The sequence below is a fragment of the Sarcophilus harrisii genome, chromosome 3, assembly GCF_902635505.1.
Source record: "Sarcophilus harrisii chromosome 3, mSarHar1.11, whole genome shotgun sequence".
NCBI lineage: Eukaryota > Metazoa > Chordata > Mammalia > Dasyuromorphia > Dasyuridae > Sarcophilus > Sarcophilus harrisii.
The window spans coordinates 465,639,540-465,661,897 of NC_045428.1; the positions used below are offsets into that span (position 1 = coordinate 465,639,540).

The window sequence follows — 22,358 nt, forward strand, 5'->3', positions numbered from 1 at the left end:
TAAATCCTGGCTTACCTACATATGAACTGCATAATTTTAGGTAAGACATTTACCTACTTCAGATCTTGCTTTCCTTATATGTCAAGAGGGATGTTTGGATATGATGACCTTGCTCTAAACCTGTGATCCATGATGAACCTGTGAATATCAAGGGTACAGTAGGATTTTTGCACAAAACTTAGTCTAGGTCTTTGGAATTTAATTCTGTTAACAGAAGTTGTGGTATCCAGAAATTATTTCTGGGCTATGTGAAATTTTGCATAAAAATGTATCATTAAGAAACTCCTGGATATGAACTTTCTTACTAAAGAAAAATTACCAGAGAAAACATTCAGTCTGCTCCTAGATAAATTAACAGCAAATAACATTTAATAATGCTTTAAGGTTTACAAGGCACATACTTTCTCTCACATGATTCTTGAAATAACCCTATGTTGTTCTTGTTCAGTTATTAGCCTTATCTGATCTTTGGCAATTCTATGGACCATGGTTTGTCCAATTTCCATTTATTCCACTGGCCATTGTTTCCATGATACCATCGATCTCATCCTTTGCCACACCTTTTCCTTTTGCGTTTACTCTTTCCCAATATCAGGGTCTTTTCCAGTGAGTCCTTTCTTCTTATATGACAAAGTACTTAAGTTTCAGCTTCAATATTTGACCTTCAGGTGAATAACGTGAACCAAGATTCAGGAAATATTTAAGTAAAAGAAGTAACTAGCATTTTTGACTGATTTGATCTCTTTGCTAACCAAGGAACTCTCTTTTCCAGCATCACCAATTGACGGTGTCAATGCTGTGGTACTCGGCTTTCCTTCCTCTCACAGCCATACATTGCTACTGGAAAAATCATAACCTTATGTAGAGTTTCATTGGTAAGATGATATTTCTGCTTTTAGTATGTTGTCCATATTTGCCATAACTTTCTTTCCTAGGAGTAAGCCTCTTTTAATTTCATGGCTGCAGTTATTATTTGCAATGATCATCTGACTTCATTTCTATTTCTTTTCCCTCTATTTGCCAAAAAGTGATGGGACCGATTGCCAAGATCATATAGGGGTGTGTGTGTGTGTGTGTGTGTGTGTGTGTGTGTGTTAAACTTTAAGCAAGCTTTTACACTTTTCTTTTATTCTCATCAAGAGACTTCCTAATTCCTCTTCAGTTTCTGACATCAGAATTTGCATATCTGAGACGGTTTATATTTCTCACAGCAACCTTAATTCCAGCTTTTGATTCATCCATTCTGGCATTTTGCATGATATACTTTACATATAAATAAAATAAATAAATAAGATCACAATATAGAGCTTTATTGTATTCCTTTTCCAATCTCAAACCAGTCAGTTGTTCTATCTTTGGTTCTAATTATTGCTTCTTGGCCTGCATACAGGTTTCTCAGGAGACAAGTAAGATAATCTGGCTCTTTTATCTCTTTGAAAACTTTCCATATTTTGTTGTAATCCACACAAAAGCCTTAGTGTTATCAATGAAGCAGAAGTAGATGCTCTTCTGGAATTCCCTTGCTTTCTCTGTAATCCAGCAAATATCAACAAGTTGATCTCTAATTCCTCTACTTCTTCGAAAACTAATCTGTCCTTTTGGTAATTCTCAGCTCATTTATTCCTGAAACCTAACCTGTATAATTTTAAGAACTTGAGTGCAATAGTTAGGTAATCTGATCCATCCCATGAGATAGATGTTATTTTGTTAATATCATGCATGAGTTAATGTTGACAGAGGTTAAATGACTTTCTTAATGTCACACAATTAATAAATATCTGAGATTAGATTTAAACTGAATCCAAATCTAATGCTATATCCATTATGTCAAGTTGCCTCTATGCTTGGTTGCTTACTAATGATTAATTCATCAAGAAAATTCTATTTTTTATTGTGTGGTAAATTTAAATTTTCTAAATTAAAATTAATTTGAAATTAAATGTTATCCTTTCAAATGATAAACATTTATTTTCTCTTCCTTTTTACTATGCCCCATGACTCCACTTAGGTAAAGAAAACTCTTGAAACAAAAAGGAGTGATGAATGAAAGCAATTTCTGAAATATGCAAAAATATGTCTCATTTTCTAATTTGATCCATCACCTTTCTATCAGAAGGTGGGAAACATTCTTCATCATTGGCCCTATGGAATCATGGTTGGTGATTGAGTTGGTCAATGTTCTTAAGTCTTTCAAAGTTTTCCCATATTAGTAAGTGCTTACTATAGGGCATAGTGGATAGAACAGTGAGCTTGCAATCAGGAAAACTCAACCTCATGAGTTCAAATCTAGCCTAAGACTCTTACATGTGTATCCTGAGCAAGTCATTTAAACTTATTTGCCCTCATTCTCTTCACCTGCAAAATGAGCTGGAGAAAGAAATGACAAACCACGCTGGTATCTTTGGTGAGAAATGCTCAAATGGCTATCACAATGAGCTGATTGAACGAACATATAATAGATGCAATGATGATGATGATGATGATAAGATAAATAGAATTATATATTTAGTACTGGATCTTCCTTTAGTGGTTACATAATCCAACACTTTCATTTAAAGACTGTGGCCCAAAGAGATTAAGTTACTTCTAGATTATATGAGAAATAAGTAGCAGTTAGATTTTGAACCTATGATTTCTGATATCAAATTCATTCAGTACAGTACTTGTTTTATGCACAGATCTTATTTCATCTTCACAGGACCTATGAGGAAGAAAGTCACAATATTCACCTTTCTCCAATTTTAGAGATGAAGAAATTGAGATTCTAAAAGATTATGTGAATTGAAAAATGCCATACAGCTAATTAATAAATGGAAGTTTCACAGCACCAACAAGAGTTTTCTGACTCCAAGTTTGGTACACTTTATCACACAATCTTAAGGACAGAATAGTGAATTTAAGGAACTGAAGGATTTAATAGGCTAGTTGATTAGAATAATAGTTCCCACATCTTTTATCTTATATCCTAATTAATCAACAAACATTTCTGTTCTTTTTGGCTTACTTGTCCAGAGAAATGTGCATTGAAGAGGGAATTGAGGTAGAAGGGTGAATGGGAATGCTTAGAATGGAGGGATTTTTAATTGTTAAATCTCATGCCTAGAGATACAAAACAGAAGGCTGGTTTAAATTAGTGAAAATTTTATATTATATGCAATTTTGTTAATAAAGTATATTCTGTTTGAGGTTTTCAGGCATCCTGATTTAATGGTTAGGAGAGAATGGTTTATAATGATCATATCTATTATTTTATGTAAATAGATGCTTTTAAAGTGCTTAAAAGAATTTTCTTTAAAGATAACTTCTATAATTTTGTTTATATTGTCTCTAACCCATCCATAGTTGGAAATATCTCTTTCTCTAATGCTATTAACCTGAATATCCACTGGATTTGTTCCCACCACTATTAACAACGAATGACTGGTGTCTCACTTCCACTTAATCAATTAGCATGATAGCTTTTACAAAAGGATATTTCCTTTGAAGTTACAGGAAGAATAGAAAAGGACAAACATTTCCTCTTAGCATTTTAGGAGTACACTCCCCCTATATTACCTCTGTGCCTGGAGAAATTGGCTCAGATTTAGCGCAACTTCAACCCAATATTGGTCTCACCAATTTGACATCCAAATGGGACATTGCTGCCAGATGCATCCTCATCTCAACGACTGGCTCATGCGTGCTAGGCTGGTCCTGAGTTGTACCCACTCCCTGGGCCATAAATTCTGGCTGGCCACAAAATGCAGTAAGATCTTAGACCTTGGATTATTTTACAAATCCAACAAAGTTATTGCTCTTAACTTCCTTTATGTGAAATGAAAAAAGATAAATAAATATAACAGTTAACATTTATATAGAACTTACTATGTGCACTGTAGTGCTCACTTTATAATTATCATCTCATTGGATCCTTACAATAACCCTGAGAGGAAAACACTAGAATAACTCCCATTTTACAGACGAAAAACTAAGGCAGGCAGAGGTTAACTGATTTGTTCAGGGTCATCTAACTAATAAGTATAAGAGGCCAGATATGAACTCAGGTCTTCCCAATGCCAGGCCTTGTCTACTACACCACCTAACTGCCTCTGAGGCAGATAAAAAAGCTGAAAACCACATTTGAAGGTCTATATATTGGCCTGTGGAGAGAGAGAGACAGAGACAGAGAAACTGACAGAGAGACAAAGAACAGAGACAGACAGACACACAGACGGATACAGAGATAGAGTGACAGGCACAGAGACAGAGAAATAAAGAAACACAGAAACAGGCAGATGAGCAGACTCAGGCCTCTCCCTTTATAGAACTGTCATTATTGTATGTCATCAACAAAAGAACTGAACCAAGAGCAGCTGCCCAATGAAGATTAGTTCCTAAGGATGACTAACACCTTTTAAAGATGCTCCAATTTGTGTTCTACAACTATAGTCAATTAAAAAGGCTACTGTGTTTAGCAGATAACAACCAATTCCAGAATATTTATACATGTCCTAAAGTCTCTTCAAGGCACTTCTATTACTCAACAACAGGGTTGAGCTGGAGGCAGGCTTCCTAGCCTTCCTTTCCTGTCCCGTGTGAAGGCTCACAGGGCCTGGGTTTACTGAGAAGCCCTTTTATACATGCACTTTTATTTAACACTTGTGGGAGAAGAACTTTTTTCTGGAAAATTCCTTAATTTGATTACTAATAACCATATTTTATATATTATTTCTTTTATTAAGTCTTATTTATTTTCATTTCATTTTTATTCTTTTATTATTTATCTAACTATTGAATTTGTTTTCATTTTACATGCTTAAGCCTTGTAAATCTTTGAAACATTTTAAAACATATTTCATTTGATTCACATTAGCATCCTGGGAGGTAAAAAGAACAAATATTATCATCTCCATGTTATGAGGGAAAAAAGAGACACTGAAAACCAAACAGAAAATAATAACATTACTACTTTAGCTTTTCTATAAGTAATAAAACTTTTTTCATTGCTTTCTATTTCTCAGGGTGCTTTCAAGCATATTACTTCATTTGTCATTTCTGTCTTTACAGTAACTCATTTGTAATTAGATTCTAGATTTTGGTTGTTGTGAGCATGTGTGTTTGTGCACACAAAATAATGTAATGCTCTAAACCTTGTTTTAGTGCTTCCTATATACGTCTCCTTCTCACAGCTACCACTTCTGTTCAGACCCTTATCATTTCTTCTAATTGGTCTCCCTGCCCCAAGTCTCTCCCCATTGTATTCCAAACACAACAAGATTTTCCTTAAACAGACCTGCATCTGATTATGTCATTGCTCTTTTCAATGGTTCCCTATTACAGGTATACCCAGACACATTGCAGGTTTGGTTCCAGACCGTTGCAATAAAGCAAATGTCACAATAAAGCAAGCCACATGAATTGTTTGGTTTCCCAGTGCACCTAAAAGTTACATTGAACTGTAAAATGTAAGGGTGCAATAGTTATTATGCCTAAAAAAACAATGTATACAACAATTTAAAAATACTTTATTGTTAAAAATGCTAACCATCATCTGAGTCTTTATTGAGTTGTAATCTTTTTGGCTGGTGGAAGGTCTTGTCTCCATGTTGATCAAGATGGTGGTTGCTAAAAGTTGGGATGGCCATGGCAGTTCCTTGAAATAAGGCAACAATGAGATTTGTCACATCAATTCACTTTTCCTTTCATGAGAGACTTCTCTGTAGCATTTGATGGTGCTATTTTATAGTATTTTATCCACAATAGAACTTTCAAAATCAGTCAAGCCTCCTAAATCTTGCTTTTGCTTTATCAACTAAGTTTATGTAATATCTTTTCAATGTTGTTGTGTTTCAGGGAATAGAGAGGCCCAAGGAAAGGGAGAGAGACAGGGGAAGGGCTGATTAATGGAGCAGCTGGAACATATACACAACATTTACCAATTAAATTCATCATCTTACATGGGCACAGTTCATGGTGCCCCAAAACAGTTACAGCAAAGGTCATTGGTCACAGATCACAGATAAAATAATGAAAAAGTTTGAAATATTGTGAAAATTGCCAAAAAGTAATACAGACATGATGTGAGCACTGGCTGTTGGAAAAATGTTGTCAAGAGCCTTAATGCAGGATTGTCACAAACCTTCAATTTATTAACAAACAAACAAAAAGACCCTGCAGTGTCTGCAAAACACAATAAAATGAGGTACGCCTTTATTGCCAACATCAAATATAAAGTCTTCGGTGTGACATAAAAGTTCTTTAAAACCTGACACTTTCCTACCTTTTTATCCTTTTTATAGTTTCTTCTTTCCCATGTACTCTAGTCATGTAGTCTCACTATTCCTTGAAGACAGTGTTCTATTTCCCATCTCGATGTCTCTGTACTAACTGGCCTCTGGCTTGAATGCCATCTCTTCTTCTCTCTGAATCTTAGAATCCCTGGCTTCCTTCAAGACTCTAATCAGATGACAACTCAGAGCACCCTCTATGAGGGGTCTTCCTAGTCCGTTCCCTCTTTATCTCGGCCATTGAGCTTCTCTAAGATTATCTATTTACACTTGATGTATGCTACATACACATGTATATGTATGTATATATATATACTTTTATATATATATATATATATATATAATATTATGTGCTAATTTATCTTCATGTAGTCTTCCCATTAATATGTAAACTTCTTGAAGGCAAGGACCATTTTTGTGGGGTCGTTTTTCCCTTTCTTTGTATGCCTAGAATTTTACAATACGCCTGGCAAACAGTAAATACTGAATTAAGGTTTATTGATTGTTTGGGGTTCTTACAGCAACCCTGGGATATAGATTAGGAAAGTATTATAGTTATATGTTGCATAAATATATATTGGTGTGTAGGGCAGTTCAAGGAAGACTAGTACCTCTGAGGCGAGAGCTGCCAAGCCTTTTGCAGGGCTGCTTTCCATCTTTGGTGTCCACCTGATCCACCTAACTCTCACCTGTGGCTCCAAGAAGATGTAGAATACACATGGGCCATTTTGGTAAGAGGAGTTAAAACAGGTTGAGAGTAACCAACTGGTCTCAGTCTCTAAGGTGAGTTAGGGAGGTGTCTAAGCAGGTGAAGACTTCCCTAGTGGAATGAGAACAATTTGTTCCAAAGGCCATGAAGACAGGCAAAGTACATTTTGTGAAGTGGTAGGACTTTAAAGACTCTAGGTCATCCACTGCATCTCTAATAATCTTGACTCTGTCCTGCCATTGGACAGTGATGGAGAAAGAAGCAAGAATGAAGCCTACAATTTTAATTCTGCCTCACTTAAATTCAATTTGTGTATGAATCAAAAGACATCAACTATACCATTTTGCCTATTTCAAACTCCTTTGACAATGCATGAATTATGAAGCAGCAGGTGCAGACACACTGGGAGCTGTAATCACAATCCTACACATAGGCGGCCCAGGCCATAGGGTTGTCTTTTCACTGGAAGCAGCAGGCCTCTGAATGTCTGAGCAGCCTTTTAAGGATAGCACTGCTCACCTCCAGGTTTGAAAAAGGGGCTAGAAAAGATGCCCTAAAATTGTCTGCTCACCTGCCTGCCTGGAAGGGATCCCAGTCTGCTGTTGAAACGCTAAAAAATGTAAAAAACTTCTGCAAAGTTGATTCCACTCATCATTGGTATATGGAATTTGAACACACTTATAGACAACATAAAATTCTTGTGAGAGAACTCAACAGTTATCACTACTGATGATGAATTTTGAGAGAAACAAGCTTGGCAAATGAAAGCCAGCTTACTGAAGTCAGAGCTGGATATACATTTTCCTGGAGTGATTGCAGGGAAGGGAACTACCATGAAGGCGGTGTAGGTTTTGCAATCAAAGCTAATCTACTACTTAAACAATTGGAAAAATATCAAGTGCTCCTGGATAGGTAGAGCAAATATAAGTATTGTCATCTTTATTATAGGAAAGTCAGGAATTATATGAGCAAAATTACAAAAAACTTTCCACACAAATAAAGTCAGACTTAAACAATTGGAAAAATATTAAGTGCTCCTGGATAGGTCGAGTGAATATAATAAAGATGACAATACTCCCTAAACTAATCTATTTATTTAGTGCTATACCAATCAGACTTCCAAGAAAATATTTTAATGATCTAGAAAAAATAACAACAAAATTCATATGGAATAATAAAAGGTCAAGAATCTCAAAAGAATTAATGAAAAAAAATCAAATGAAGGTGGCCTAGCTGTACCTGATCTAAAACTATATTATAAAGCAGCAGTCACCAAAACCATTTGGTATTGGCTGAGAAACAGATTAGTTGATCAGTGGAACAGGTTAAGTTCACAAGACAGAATAGTCAACTATAGCAATTTAGCGTTTGACAAACCCAAAGATCCTGACTTTTGGGATAAGAATTCATTATTTGACAAAAACTGCTGGGATAACTGGAAATTAGTATGGCAGAAATTAGGCATGGACCCACACTTAACACCGTATACCAAGATAAGATCAAAATGGGTCCATGATTTAGACTTAAAGAGCAAGATTATAAACAAATTAGAGGAACATATGATAGTTTATCTCTCAGACTTGTGGAGGAGGAAGAAATTTGTGACTAAAGACGAACTAGAGACCATTATTGATCACAAAATAGAAAATTTTGATTACATCAAATTAAAAAGCTTCTGTACAAACAAAACTAATGTAAACAAGATTAGAAGGGAAGCAACAAACTGGGAAAACATCTTCACAGTTAAAGGTTCTGATAAAGGCCTCATTTCCAAAATATATAGAGAATTGACTCTAATTTATAAGAAACCAAGCCATTCTCCAATTGATAAATGGTCAAAGGATATGAACAATTTTCCGATGATGAAATTGAAATCATTACCACTCATATGAAAGTGTTCCAAATCATTATTAATCAGAGAAATGCAAATTAAGACAACTCTGAGATACCACTACACACCTGTCAGATTGGCTAAGATGACAGGAAAAAATAATGAGGAATGTTGGAGGGGATGTGGGAAAACTGGGACACTGATGCATTGTTGGTGGAGTTGTGAACGAATCCAACCATTCTGGAGAGCAATCTGGAATTATGCCCAAAAAGTTATCAAACTGTGCATACCCTTTGATCCAGCAGTGTTTCTACTGGGCTTATACCCCAAGGAGATACTAAAGAAGGGAAAGGGACCAGTATGTGCCAAAATGTTTGTGGCAGCCCTGTTTGTAGTGGCTAGAAGATGGAAACTGAGTGGATGTCCATCAATTGGAGAATGGTTGGGTAAATTGTGGTATATGAATGTTATGGAATATTATTGTTCTGTAAGAAATGACCAGCAGGATGCATACAGAGAGGCTTGGAGAGACTTACATGAACTGATGCTAAGTGAAATGAGCAGAACCAAGAGATCATTATATACCTCAACAACGATACTGTATGAAGATGTAATCTGATGGAAGTGGATTTCTTTGAAAAAGAGACCTAATTCAGTTTCAATTGATCAATGATGGACAGAAGCAGCTACACCCAAATTAAAAACACTGGGAAATGAATGTAAACTGTTTGCATTTTTGTTTTTCTTCCCTGATTATTTTTACCTTCTGAATCCAATTCTCCCTGTGCAACAAGAAAACTGTTTGGATCTGCACACATACATTGTATCCAGGATATACCAGGACATATTCAACATGTATAGGACTGCTTGCCATCTAGGGGAGGGGGTGGAGGGTCGGAGGGAAAAATCGGAACAGAAGTGAATGCAAGGGATAATGTTGTAAAAAAATTACCCTGGCATGGATTCTGTCAATAAAAAGTTACTATAATTAAAAAAAGAAAGAAAAATTATCCATGCATATGTTTTGAAAATAAAAAGCTTTAATTAAAAAAAAGACAAATGTTCACAAGATGGTCAGAAAAACTGATACAAGGACACTACCAAAATCTCTCTTAAGAACTTTAAATTGATTATGTGACAAGGGAGACAGGGCACAGGACACCCAGTATGATGTGCCCTCATCAGAGAAGTGCTGTGCTCTGAGCAAAGCAGAATTAAATTAGCCCAAAAGAAACTCGAGATGCGCAGTTAGAGAAGCCACCCCAGATGTTCACAGGAACTCTTTGTGTCCAAGCTGTGGCAGAGCATTTAGAGATCCTCTTGGTCTGATCAGCCAGTCAGACATACTAACTGGACTCTGACATACTGATGTCATTTTGGTCCTCCTTGAGAGTGAGGGATAACAACCAACCAAATATATATTATATTATATAAATATACATTATAAATTATAGGTCATGTAAACAGAATACAAATATATTAATATAATATAAATATTAAATATATGTCACAGTATAGATTTATATGTTCTATTTACATTCTATAGATGGAAAGCCAAGCTCAGAGAAATAAGATTACTTGCTCAGAGCTGGTAAATTGCTTAAAATTAGTAAGTTGTGGAAACATGACTCAAACCTACGGCTGACTCTGGAACTACTGTATTCCTTCCACTCTCTCATACTAAATAATGTAGGCTAATCAAAACCTGACCCAGTTATATTATACATATGTGTGTGTGAGATGTTATATATTTATATATTCTACTTCCTGGGCTTTCTAGTATTCACTCTAATACTCTCCAGTAACTTATGTAACCAGGGCATTATAGTTCTTCTTTGGCTGGGTCTTCCATAGAAAGTCCAGATACCCCATAGCCAAATCTTCTTTTAAAAGATGATATCTGGTGGTAGTAGGTAGAGAAAGCTGAGAGAGGGGAGAAGTGAAAAACAGCCTTCCACTTTTCCCTTTCTGAGGCTGGTCCTTTTCCTTTGGGGGAAGCGGTGAATGGGTCTTAAAGATTTAGATAAGTTTTGTATCATGTCTTATCCTGATCAATTTCATAACTCTTACAATTGGCATTTTTCAAATTATTTCTAACTTTGACCAAGTCATACTGATCTAGGACATTACTTGTCGTTTTCATTTGTAATCACGTTTTCAGTTTGGGCTCTATGTATGTGAGTATCCATTAATAAGCTACTAAATCCTATTTTGGTGCTATATCCACAGTAATCCCTCCCCATCTGATCCAGGAACAGGAGCATCATTTCATAGGTTATACTATAAATATTCATGAGATGTCCCTGCAGAAGCTTATTAGCAATCTCATGTGCATCCTAATTTATACCTGTCACGTCTGGGGAAGAAATATATGAGAAAATGATTATAGACCAAGAAGGCTGGGCTGATTTTGTCTTGGAAACAAAACAAGACTTTTTTCCTTCTTTCTCCCAAAACAGTTCAAAGGCCAGGTAAATGTATTATTGCAATAAGATGACTTGAGCCTGCTAGGAACAGTCAGTGTTTTAGAGGGGAATAATGAGATCAATTTTCATGAGGAAATCCATGTTTTCTTCCCTTTTTTTTCCCATGCTGCTTCTAGCCCTGTAGGGCTTCATTCTTATATGAGGCAGCATTTGGAACTTAAGCCCTCTCTTAAAAGAAATAGCTGGTAATGAGTTGTCAATAACTCCAACAAGTGTTGGACTTTCATGGCACATCAACTAGAAACTCATCAAAAGGAGGACAGCAGTGCTTCTCTTGAATTGGTTGCCATGGGTTGAAAAAAGGAATATTTCAAATAACTTCCAAAAACAGTGTTATGAAGAGATGGGGGATGGGACATTCCAAGAAGATATCTGTAAGCAATGGAACATGAATGGAGGAGAAGGAAGTACTTGCTATACTGTAAGTGTACAATAAATATTTGGTTGATTAAATAGCAGAAGTACTAAGATTTTTTTTTAAATTTTTTTTTACAATCAGGACTAAGTACCTTATTCAGGGTCACATAGGTGAGACCAGATTTGAACTTAGGTCTTCTGGACTTCAGAGCCAGTGCTCTATCCACTGTACCACCCAGCTGCCCTAAGGAAATTCTTAAAAGTCCCCTAACTCACTCTGATGAGATAACAAAGTTGTTGATCCATATGAATTTAAAAAAGGCTTCTCTAGCACCCCGTGACTTCATTTGTTCATAAGATCATATATTTAGAGATGGAAGAGACCACAGAAATCACCTAGTCCAACCCTCTTATTTTCCCTGAGAAGGAAACTGAAGCCCAGGGATTTAAACATAGGTCCTCTAATGCCCCATTCAACATACTTTCCACTGTTTCAAACTGCTTTTCAACTTGAAAACTCCCCAGAGTGATTACATTTTGAAAAAATATTCTTGTTAAATGATTCACTGACCATTTGGATGTTGACATCAGAGATCTGCTAGGGGAGACTTCTAAAAATGTCCACACTGGCCAAAGCTATGTATACAAGAGTCAGCATTGTTGTAATTCTCATATTGGCCATTTTGACTTTTCTTCCCTTTTTCTATTAGTAATAAGATAATAATTATAATAATGGAAATATATGCACTAGAAAATGTCATCTTCTATAGGAAGCCTTTCCCAATCTCTCCTTCCCTACTTCCTTGCTAGTATTTTCCCTCTATTGATTATTCCAGCTTATTCTGTATATACTTTGAATGTCCATAGTCGTGCTTGTATGTTGTCTCCCCATTAGACCGAGTTTCTTGGGAACAGGTGCTGTTTTGCCTTTCTTTGTACTCTTTGACTTAGCACAGTGCCTGGGATATAGTAGATGCTTAACAAATGTTTATTGATTTCATTGAGTGGAGTAAGATTCTATTGAGGAAAGTCAAGACTTTCTCAGGAGGAAAAAGAAAAATATAATTAGCTGCTGCTTCTTTATTCTCTTAGAATGCCGTTTCCTAGTTCTTCTTTTGTACTTGACTGGATTTAAAGAACAAATGGCTAGGGAAATCCCACTCTGGGAAGTTCAACCTCAAGCAAAACTATAATATTTCTGTGAGATATTTAGCAGGCTAGACAATTTAATATGCCCCCAGGAACAAAAGGGAGAAAAAGGTAGAGCTTTTCACTAATTAAAGGTTGTATGATATGAGTTTTAAAAATTATTCAACTAGAAATTAAGCCCTATTATGTGCTTACTTACCCCTGAGAATACAAAGCAAGGCAAAAAATAGTTCCAACTCTTAAGGAGCTCAGTCTAATGGAGACAACAAAAAAGCAATTAAACACAAACAAAATGTATACAGAATGCCCTATGCATACATGTATATATATATATATATATATATATATGTATGTATATGTATATATATATATATATGTGTGTGTATTTTTATTTATATATGTATATATCTATATATGTATACATACATATGTGTGTATTTATATATATATATTTTTTCCTCTATTATTAGATTGTAAGGCCCTTGAGGGCAGGGACTGAATTTTGTCCTTTTTTATCTTTTTTTACCAACACCTAGCATACATAGTAAGCACTTAAGAAATGTTTATTGATTTATTAATTGATATACTGATAATCTCAGAAAGAAAGCTCTTCAACTAAGGAGGACTGAGAAAGGCTTCATCTGACTGATGAAAAACTGAACAGTTTGACATCTTACTTGAGGTCTTATAAATTATATTTTATTGATTATAAGTCTGAGCAAAACATTTTGCCAAGCTCTAGTTTATAAAACAGAGATGATCATGTTGAATGTGACTTCCAGTTTTTCTTGGGTACATTACCCACTCTGAATTGTCCTTAGGTGATTTTCATATCACAGAAAGACCTTTCCTAAATGGTCTGGTCCCTTCCTTTTATTGCTCAATGGGAAGGTATTGTCCTATGTGCTCTCATGATTCACTAGCTGTGTTCTCTCTGTCATCTACATTTGCCTTAAACTCACATAGATAGGCAGACAGCTAATTCAGCCTATTCTTCCATCAAAACAAAGTATAAGGAAGGCTGAAAAGGTAGCTACCCCCTATTCCACAAAACTCTTAATGGCTAGGTTAGAACTTCAGTACTGGTTGGCTGAGCTCAGGTATGTGGGTGTATGTGTCTTTGTGTGTGTGAGAGAGAGAGAGAGAGACAGAGAGACAGAGAGAGGGACAGGGAGACAGAAGAGAGAGAGAAAAAAAAGAATCAAAGACAGAGACACACAGTGACAGAGAGATAGAGACAGAGAGAGGGAGAAGAAGACAGAAGAGAGAGAGAGAGAGAGAGAGAGAGAGAGAGAGAGAGAGAGACAGAGAGAGACAGAGACAGAGAGAAGGAGACAGAAGAGAGAAAAAAAAGAAGAGACAAAGACAGAGACACACAATGACAGAGAGATAGAGGGAGACAGAAGAGAGAGAGAGAAAGCAGAAACAAAGACAGAGACACAGAGAGACAGAGACAGATAGAGAGACAGAGAGGGAGAGGGAGACAGAAGAGAAAGAGAGAGAGAGAGAGAGAAGAGACAAAGACAGAGAGACATAGAGAGAGAGGGAGAGGGAGACAGAAGAGAAAGAGAGAAGAAACAAAGACAGAGAGACAGAGACAGAGAGAAGGAGACAGAAGAGAGAGAAAAAAAAGAAGAGACAAAGACAGAAACACACAGTGACAGAGAGATAGAGGGACAGGGAGACAGAAAGAGAGAGAGAGAAAAAGAAGAAACAAAGACAGAGACAGGGAGACAGAGAGAGACAGAGAGGGAGAGGGAGAGGGAGAGAGGAGAGAGAGAGAGAGAGAGAGAGAGAGAGAGAGAGAGAGAGAGAGAGAGAGAAGAGACAAAGACAAAGACACACACAGAGAGAGAGAGAGACAGAGACACAGAGAGACAGAGAGAGAAAGAAGCTATATACACATACACATATATGTGTATATACACATATATTCTTTGAAACAAACTAATACATAGCTGATTTCACTTCTTCATTGTTTTAAATCAAGTCATCAAGTATTTTTAAGTTACTATTATGTGCTAGACTGTGCTAGCAAGGAAAGGCAAGATAATTCCTGCTCTTAGGGAGCTCATGGTCTGATGGAAGAGACAACATGCAAATAACTATATAGACAAGATAGATTGAAGATCAGCTTAGGGAAAAGGTGTTAGCATTGAGGAGTATTGGAAAATAAACACAAAGATCCAAGCTTTTGGAAAGGGGACTTAGTTGCAACAGATTTAGAACTATATTATAAAATGGCAGTCTTCAAAAGTAGTTGGTCCTGGCTAAGAAATAGTGGTGGATCAGTGGAATAGGTTAGGTGACACAAGATGGAATAGTCAATGACAATGGTAATCTACTATTTGATAAACACAAAGATTCCAACTTCTGGGCTAAGAATTCACTATTGACAAAAATTGCTGGAAAAAAAAAAACTAGAAAACGCTTTGACAGAAACTAGGTATAAACCAACAGTTCACACTGTAGATCAAAGTAAAGTCAAAATGGTCTAGCTGTAAAGTGATATAAACGAATTAGGGGATCATGAAATATTTTAGCTGTGAGATCTATGGATTAGGGAATATTTTATGATCAAACAAGAAAAAAAGAGCATTATGCTGTGTAAAATGAATAATTTTATTACATTCAGTTTTTTAAATTTCCAATAAGCAAAACCAATATTCCCAAGATTAGATTAGAAGAAAAGCAGGAATTGGGAGAAGGAGATGTACAACAAGTTTCTCTATTAAAGACCTATTTTTCCAATATATATAGGGAATTGAGTCAAATTTATAAGAAAAAAATCATTCCCCAATTGATAGTCAAAGGCTATGAACAGCCAATTTTCAGAAGAAGAAATCAAAGTTTATTTAGTCATGTGAAAAAGGATCCAAGTCACTATTGATTAGCGAATTTCAAATTAAAACAACTCACACCTACTAGGTTGGCTAATATGACAGAAAAGGAAAATGAAAAATGTTGGAAGGGATATGGGAAAATTAGGATATTCCTGCTTCATTGGTAGAATTCTGAACTGATTCATCCATTCTGAAGAGAAATTTGGTACTTATGTGCAAAGGACTATAAAATTGTGCTTACCCTCTGACCCAGCAATACCACTATTAGATCTGTATCCCAAAGAAATAGAAAAAAAGGAAAAGGATCCATATGTACAAAATATTTATAGCAATTCATTTTGTGGTGTCAAAGATTTGGAAACTGAGAGAATGATTATCAATTGTGGTGGGCAATATATATTGTGCTATAAGAAATGATGAACAGGATAATTTCAGAAATACCTAGAAAGGTTTACATGAACTGATGCAAACCATGAAACCATTGTACACAGTAAGAGCAATATGGTGCAATGACTTAGCTATCCTCCGCAATAAAATTATCCAATACAATTCCAAAGGACTGAAAAAATGAAAAATGCTAGCCACATCGAGAAAGAATTGTTGGAGTCAAAATGTAGATCAAAGCATGCTTTTTAAAATTGTACTTTTCTTGTTTTTTTATATATATTTTCTTTTATATCATGGCTAATATGGACAGATTTTTCATGACTAAACAGGAATAATTTATATCAAATATCTTATCTTCTCAAGGAGAGGGTTAATAAGGGAAAGGGAGAGAATTTAGAACTCAAAATATAAAATAAAAGAATGTAAAAATTGTTTTTATATATAATTGAGAAAAAATAAATTTTAAAAAGTATTGGGAAAGGATTTTTGTAGAGTGAGATCATCTTTATTTCAAGACTAGATTTCATGGACATAATGATCCATGTCTCTTTGACTTAGTTAAAATAAGTAGCTTCTCTATTCTATGAGCATTCCATGCATAAAAATTTAAGTGCAGAGAGGATTACCAAACGACCATTATTAAATGGTAAGAATTTCTCTTTTAACACAGATAAGTTTATATTCCTCACAGAGAAACTCTTTCCCAACCGAAGACTGGTTTCTTCCTGCTATGACTTTTCTATTTCCTGAATTCCTTGTGCCTCTTAGACACATGGTGGCAGTAAAGGTCTATAGTCATCAACAAAACCGGATGACTTTATCCAAGAATTCTGTTTCATTGGCCTTTGGGATATTGATGCTATAAAGCTTATATCTTCCATAACTTTTTATGCTCCCTGCAGTGATTCCCACCAAAGATCAGACAGAGGCTTTACTTTTAATTCATTACAAAGATCATGAAGGAATCTTTGACCTTATATTCACTGGACAGAAATTGTGGCTCTGGACAACTGAATTCAATGGGTGAAAAGTGAAATTAAAAGACAATCCCACTTTAAGTCATTGTTTTGGAAAAAAAAAAAACATTTTAGAAAACTAGTGTGGTTCAAGGGCTAATTCAAATAGGTTTGTTGCTGCTCCCTTGGGCAATAGAATGAATTCATTTCTTAGTCTTATATTAGAGTAGATCTGATGTTTAGGCCATCCCAAGAAGCACTCATGGGAAATGTCTTTATCTTGCTCTTTCTTCCTGTTACATTTGATGCTGTTGATCACTTTCTCCTCCTGGAAACCCTCCACTCTCTAGGTTTTCATGATGCTATTTTCTCCTAATTCATCTTCTTCTTGAATCTCTCATCTCTTCTCTGTGTCCTCTGCTGACTCTTCATTAATATTATGCTTCCTAATTAGTTGATTCCCTCAAGACTGTTCTGGGGTTACTTCTCTTCTCTTTCTATACTGTTTCTCTTGATGAGAGCTGCCATGGGTTTAATTATCTTTATTCAGATGATCTGAGATCTCTATTGAGATATCTCTCTTGAGATATAATCCCTCATCACCAATTACTTATTGCATATTTCAAACTGGATGTCCCAGAGAAATCTCAAACTCAACATATTCCCAACAAAACTAATTACTTTCTTCCCTTCCTACCTAAGTTACCTCTGATAAATTTCCTTATTTATGTCAAAGGTACTGTTATGCCTCAGTTTCCCTGCCTCAGTTTTCTTGAATTGTTCTGCCTCAATTGCCTTGAATTGTTCTACTTCAATTTCCTTGAATTGTTCTTCCTCAGTTTCCCTGAATTGTTCTGCCCCAGTCTCCCTGGTGGCAACCCCCCTTCTTGGACCTTAGGAGTGAGATAATTAGGGCTGGGATCCCTGACCACTAGCATTCCAAAGAGTCATAAAACTGCAGATGGCTTATCTCAGATGCCTAATGGGACCCTCTGAACCAGACTTAGTGGCTCCTAGCATCTTCCCAACTTATCAGAATTTATGATCCTTCCTTACCCCCAACTAGTCAGAACTGAATTTATGGTCTTTTCTTGGAACTCCCGGCTCACCAGTGCTCAACCACCACCTTGCCTTTGTTTCCCTAATCACTGGAGCCCTATAAGAGTATCTGAAATCCCTCGCTCCTTGCTGGATACTTTAAGACAAGAGTCTGATCCAGCCAGCTGGGGTCAACATGGTTCCTGTTTTTCCCCTCCAAATTCTCCCCCTAGTAAAATATTAAAAACCTTTAATCTCTATCTTGCCTCAGTTTCTCCAGAATTACAGTATCACCATTCTTATAATCTCTCAATTTTATAACCTCAATATCAGATGATTACTAATTTTATATGTCACTACTACCAAGAAGGCATCTATGACTAATGAAACATGAATGGAGAAGGAAGTACTTGGTACACAGTAAGTGTACAGTAAATATTTTGTTGATTAAATAGCAAAAGTACTAAGATTAAAGAAACTTAAAATTCTCTTTATTTTATTTATATTATTTATACACTCCCTCTCCCCTTGCTCCCTAAATTGCAAAAGCACTTGGACCCATGATGGCAGTAAAGTCCTGCTTGCATCATGGGGACTGACCAGTGTGGAGTGGGAAGCTACCCACTTAGTAGAGTTTAAAAGAAATTGACTCCACTTCATGGCCTGCTTTCTTCCTTCCTCCCTTCGGAATAGGATGTGTAAATCTCTAAACTTCTTGTGAGGGATGGAGTAAGGGCCCCTTCCCTCTTCTCCCCTTTATGTTGACTTTAAACATTTGTGCTACCCAGGAACTTGAAGCCTGCATCTTGGGACTCTGGAAGCTCTTTCTGCTTAGCATCCCCTTCCTGAATAGCTACTTCAAGGAAATGTCTTCTGGGCGGTAAGGTTAAGAGAGGAGACTCCTTCTCCTTTCCCTAGTAGGTTTCTATAAGAAATTGCAGGGAGCACCTCTCCTTGTACAGTTGACACCCACTGAGGGACTCTTGAGAAAGCTATTCTTGAAAAGTCTATCTTTGAGAATAAACAAAAGGCATGGTGAGGAGGGGAAAGGAGGGAGGGAAATTAAACAAATGTTTCCATTACGAAAGGCACATATTATGAGTGAGCATTATTCTAGTCATTCATCCTTTTATTTTATTTTGTTTTAAAGAAGTGAAAAGAGATACATCATGCCAAAGCAGAAGAGGGAGAAAGGGATCTTAAAGCTTACTGAAAGGCTGAAGAGGTCAATGACCTAGAAATTTCACTTTTTGTCATCTAGTCCACCAGAAGAAATTGTTTTGCCAATGACTGGCATAATAATTAGTTCCTTGCTCTCATACATCCTACATGTCTAATTAGTTGTCAGATTTTGTCATTTATGCCTCTATATATCTTGCAACAATCCCATTCTGTTTAATCACTTAGTTGCCACTATATTTTAGGCATAATCACATCAAAGTTGGACTATTTCAATTGATATCTCTTTTTAATTTTATTAATTATTCTCTAATCGATATTTTTTAAGTCTATCCCTATTTCAAACCATACTCCACATGCACCAAATTGATTTTCCTAAAGAGTAATTCTAACTACCAATCTGATCCTTAATTTCATCACATGTAAGATAGTGCAGTTAAATCAGATGATTTCTAATGTCTCTTCCAGTTCTAATACCCTATGATTTCTCTTTGTTTTTTTGCTTTCCCACCCCCATGTCTACCCCATCTTCTCCTCCTCCTACTTCTTATCAATCCCAGCCCCAATATCACCATTTATGATCAAACAGCATGATATGTGGCTCCCCTGAATCAGAATACCCTTCCTCTGACATATAGTGATTGTGGGACCCTGGGCAACTAAGTCTCTTAGCAACTCAGCACTCTAGGCAATTCTATAAGATTATCAATTGTAGAAAAAGTTCTAACTGTGCGAATTTCCTATTCCAGTGACATCATAGATCTGGTCATTATCCTAATCCCTAAGGGTAAATAGCAGCAGAAAATTGTTTGTACAATTCAAATTAAACAAATATTTTTATGGGAATTTATTAGACCCAAAGAAGAGAGAACAAGAAAGAAACTAAGTGTCTCATAGATTCAATATAGAACTGGAGGATATATTTTTTGGACAAATAAGCAAATGCTTTAGTTATAGAATATAACCTTAAATGTCTGATGTTATCATTGGTTATCACTGATTTGCCAGTTAAGTACCTAGATTGATTGGGTGTCTACCACATTCATTTATTATAGCTGCAGTCTCAAATTACTGTCACTCTTCTCCTCTGCCTTAGGTAACATGTTCTTGGTGAATCTGGCTTTGGCAGACCTGGTGGTTGCCTTGTACCCCTACCCTCTGATCCTGATGGCCATTTTCCACAATGGCTGGGCCCTGAGTGAGACACACTGCAAAGCCAGTGGATTTGTGATGGGTCTCAGCGTCCTTGGGTCCGTCTTCAACATCACCCCAATTGCCATTAATCGCTACTGCTGCATCTGCCACAGCCTTGGCTACCAAAAGATCTACAGGGCTTGGAACACTACCCTCTACATCTGTCTCATCTGGGTCTTCACAGTTATTGCCTTGGTGCCCAATTTTTTTATGGGCTCCTTAAAATATGACCCCCGCAACTATTCCTGCACATTTATCCAGACAGCCAATGCCCACTACACCATTGCCATGGTGGTGATCCATTTCCTTGTCCCTATCACGATTGTCACCTATTGCTACCTGAGGATTTGGGTGCTGGTGATTCAATCCAGAAGAAGGGTCAAGCTGGCGATAAAGCCCAGGCTGAAACCGAGCGAGGTCTGGAATTTCCTCACCATGTTTGTGGTCTTTGTGATTTTTGCCATTTGCTGGGCTCCACTGAATTGGTCTTGCTATAGCCATTAACCCTTTGGACATGGCTTCCCGGGTCCCAGATGGGCTGTTTACCACCAGCTACTTCCTGGCTTATTTCAATAGTTACCTGAATGCCATTATATATGGTCTTTTCAATCAGAATTTTTGGAAGGAATACAAAAAAATCCTTTTGGTTCTATGGATACCAAGGTACTTCTTTCAGGATAGTTCCAAGGATGGGACTAACAGTCAGAGAAACAAGCCTGATGCTTTACACATAGAGACAAACAACTTGTAATCTTTCTGCAGAGCATCCAGAAGGAATTAGTGCATCTGGGATGAGTTCTCTGGCAGAGCAAGGAAAGGAGTGGTGGAGTCTTGGAGCAGATGGGCTCTGAGATCCTTATTTTATTTTTTTAATTAACATTTGACTTGTGTAACCTGATCAGCTAATTTTTGGACAAGATGTTCAGTGGATTTGTACATGGTTAACTAAGCTCATGTGCTCACTATCAATTTGCACAGTGGTACTGGTCTCTAATTTTCTGCATTGTTGCTCTGGGTATTTGGCACACCTGAGGGAAGATTCAGGAGCTCCGTAAAGCAGCAAGGTTTAATTTCTGGTCTTCCAACACATCTTTCTGGGGACTTCTGACTACACTGATATTTTGACTTTCAGTGCCATATTTTCACTGTTCCATCCAGAGACAGAAAGAAGACCTTCCTTCATACCATGGTGTCAAGACAAACCCTACTTGAGGGAAAATTAATCCTCCCAACAAGAAGGTCTCTCTGAAAAAGGAGCCTCAGCAAAGTTAACAAACATCTTAGGTCCCCCCTCCATCTTTATCATTAGGTAAAAAGAGAGAGCTAGGGCTATCTTTAAGGGAGAGAAAGAAAGGACCCCCAAAAGTAGCCAAGGAGCAGGTAATGAAGATGGGGAAAGGGGGAAATAAATTTGTGTTTGTGTGTAAGAGAGAGAAAGGGGGGAGGGGAGTGGTATGGGTAGAAGGGAGGTAGTTCTTAATATGTATAAAAGACTCTCAAGTACTACCATAAAATCATATTCTCCCTCACTCTTTCTATAAGTCATTTCTCAGATACTGATAGTTCCTGTGGGATTCCCAAAGGTTGAGCTGATCCATATAATTTAGGGTGTCCTGAATCCATCCCATCCTTCCATGAGTGTAGGAATAAATGCAAGAGATATGTTGCATTTATATGGGATGCTCTAGTTGTAGTCATGTCATGATCATCACCCTGATATCAGAAATTGAGGGGGATGAAGGGGGAATTGAGGTGGTGGGAGTATATTAGAACCAGCTCTGGAGAACTGATTGTGATTTTTATTGTGAGCATTCACACATTGGAAATCATACAAGCTATATGAATCAAAGCTTGATTTACTGGGTGGGTTTTTGATTGTGTAGACTTAAGAAAGTGATGGAGAAAATATTAATAATGCACATTAAACTTAAAAGTGTGTTGTGGACAAAAGCCAGTTGTTAAA

At 36.7% G+C, this 22,358-nt stretch overlaps 1 protein-coding gene across 1 annotated transcript in view; it reads left to right on the top strand.

Annotated features, from left to right (window-relative positions):
- MTNR1B (melatonin receptor 1B) overlaps positions 1 to 21,146 on the top strand; it is a 33,148-nt gene extending 12,002 nt beyond the window's left edge. Inside the window, 2 exon segments of the mRNA XM_003764327.1 lie at positions 20,298 to 20,877; positions 20,879 to 21,146. Coding sequence (XP_003764375.1) covers positions 20,298 to 20,877; positions 20,879 to 21,146 — 848 coding nt within the window.
- Positions 21,147 to 22,358: the final 1,212 nt, after the last annotated feature.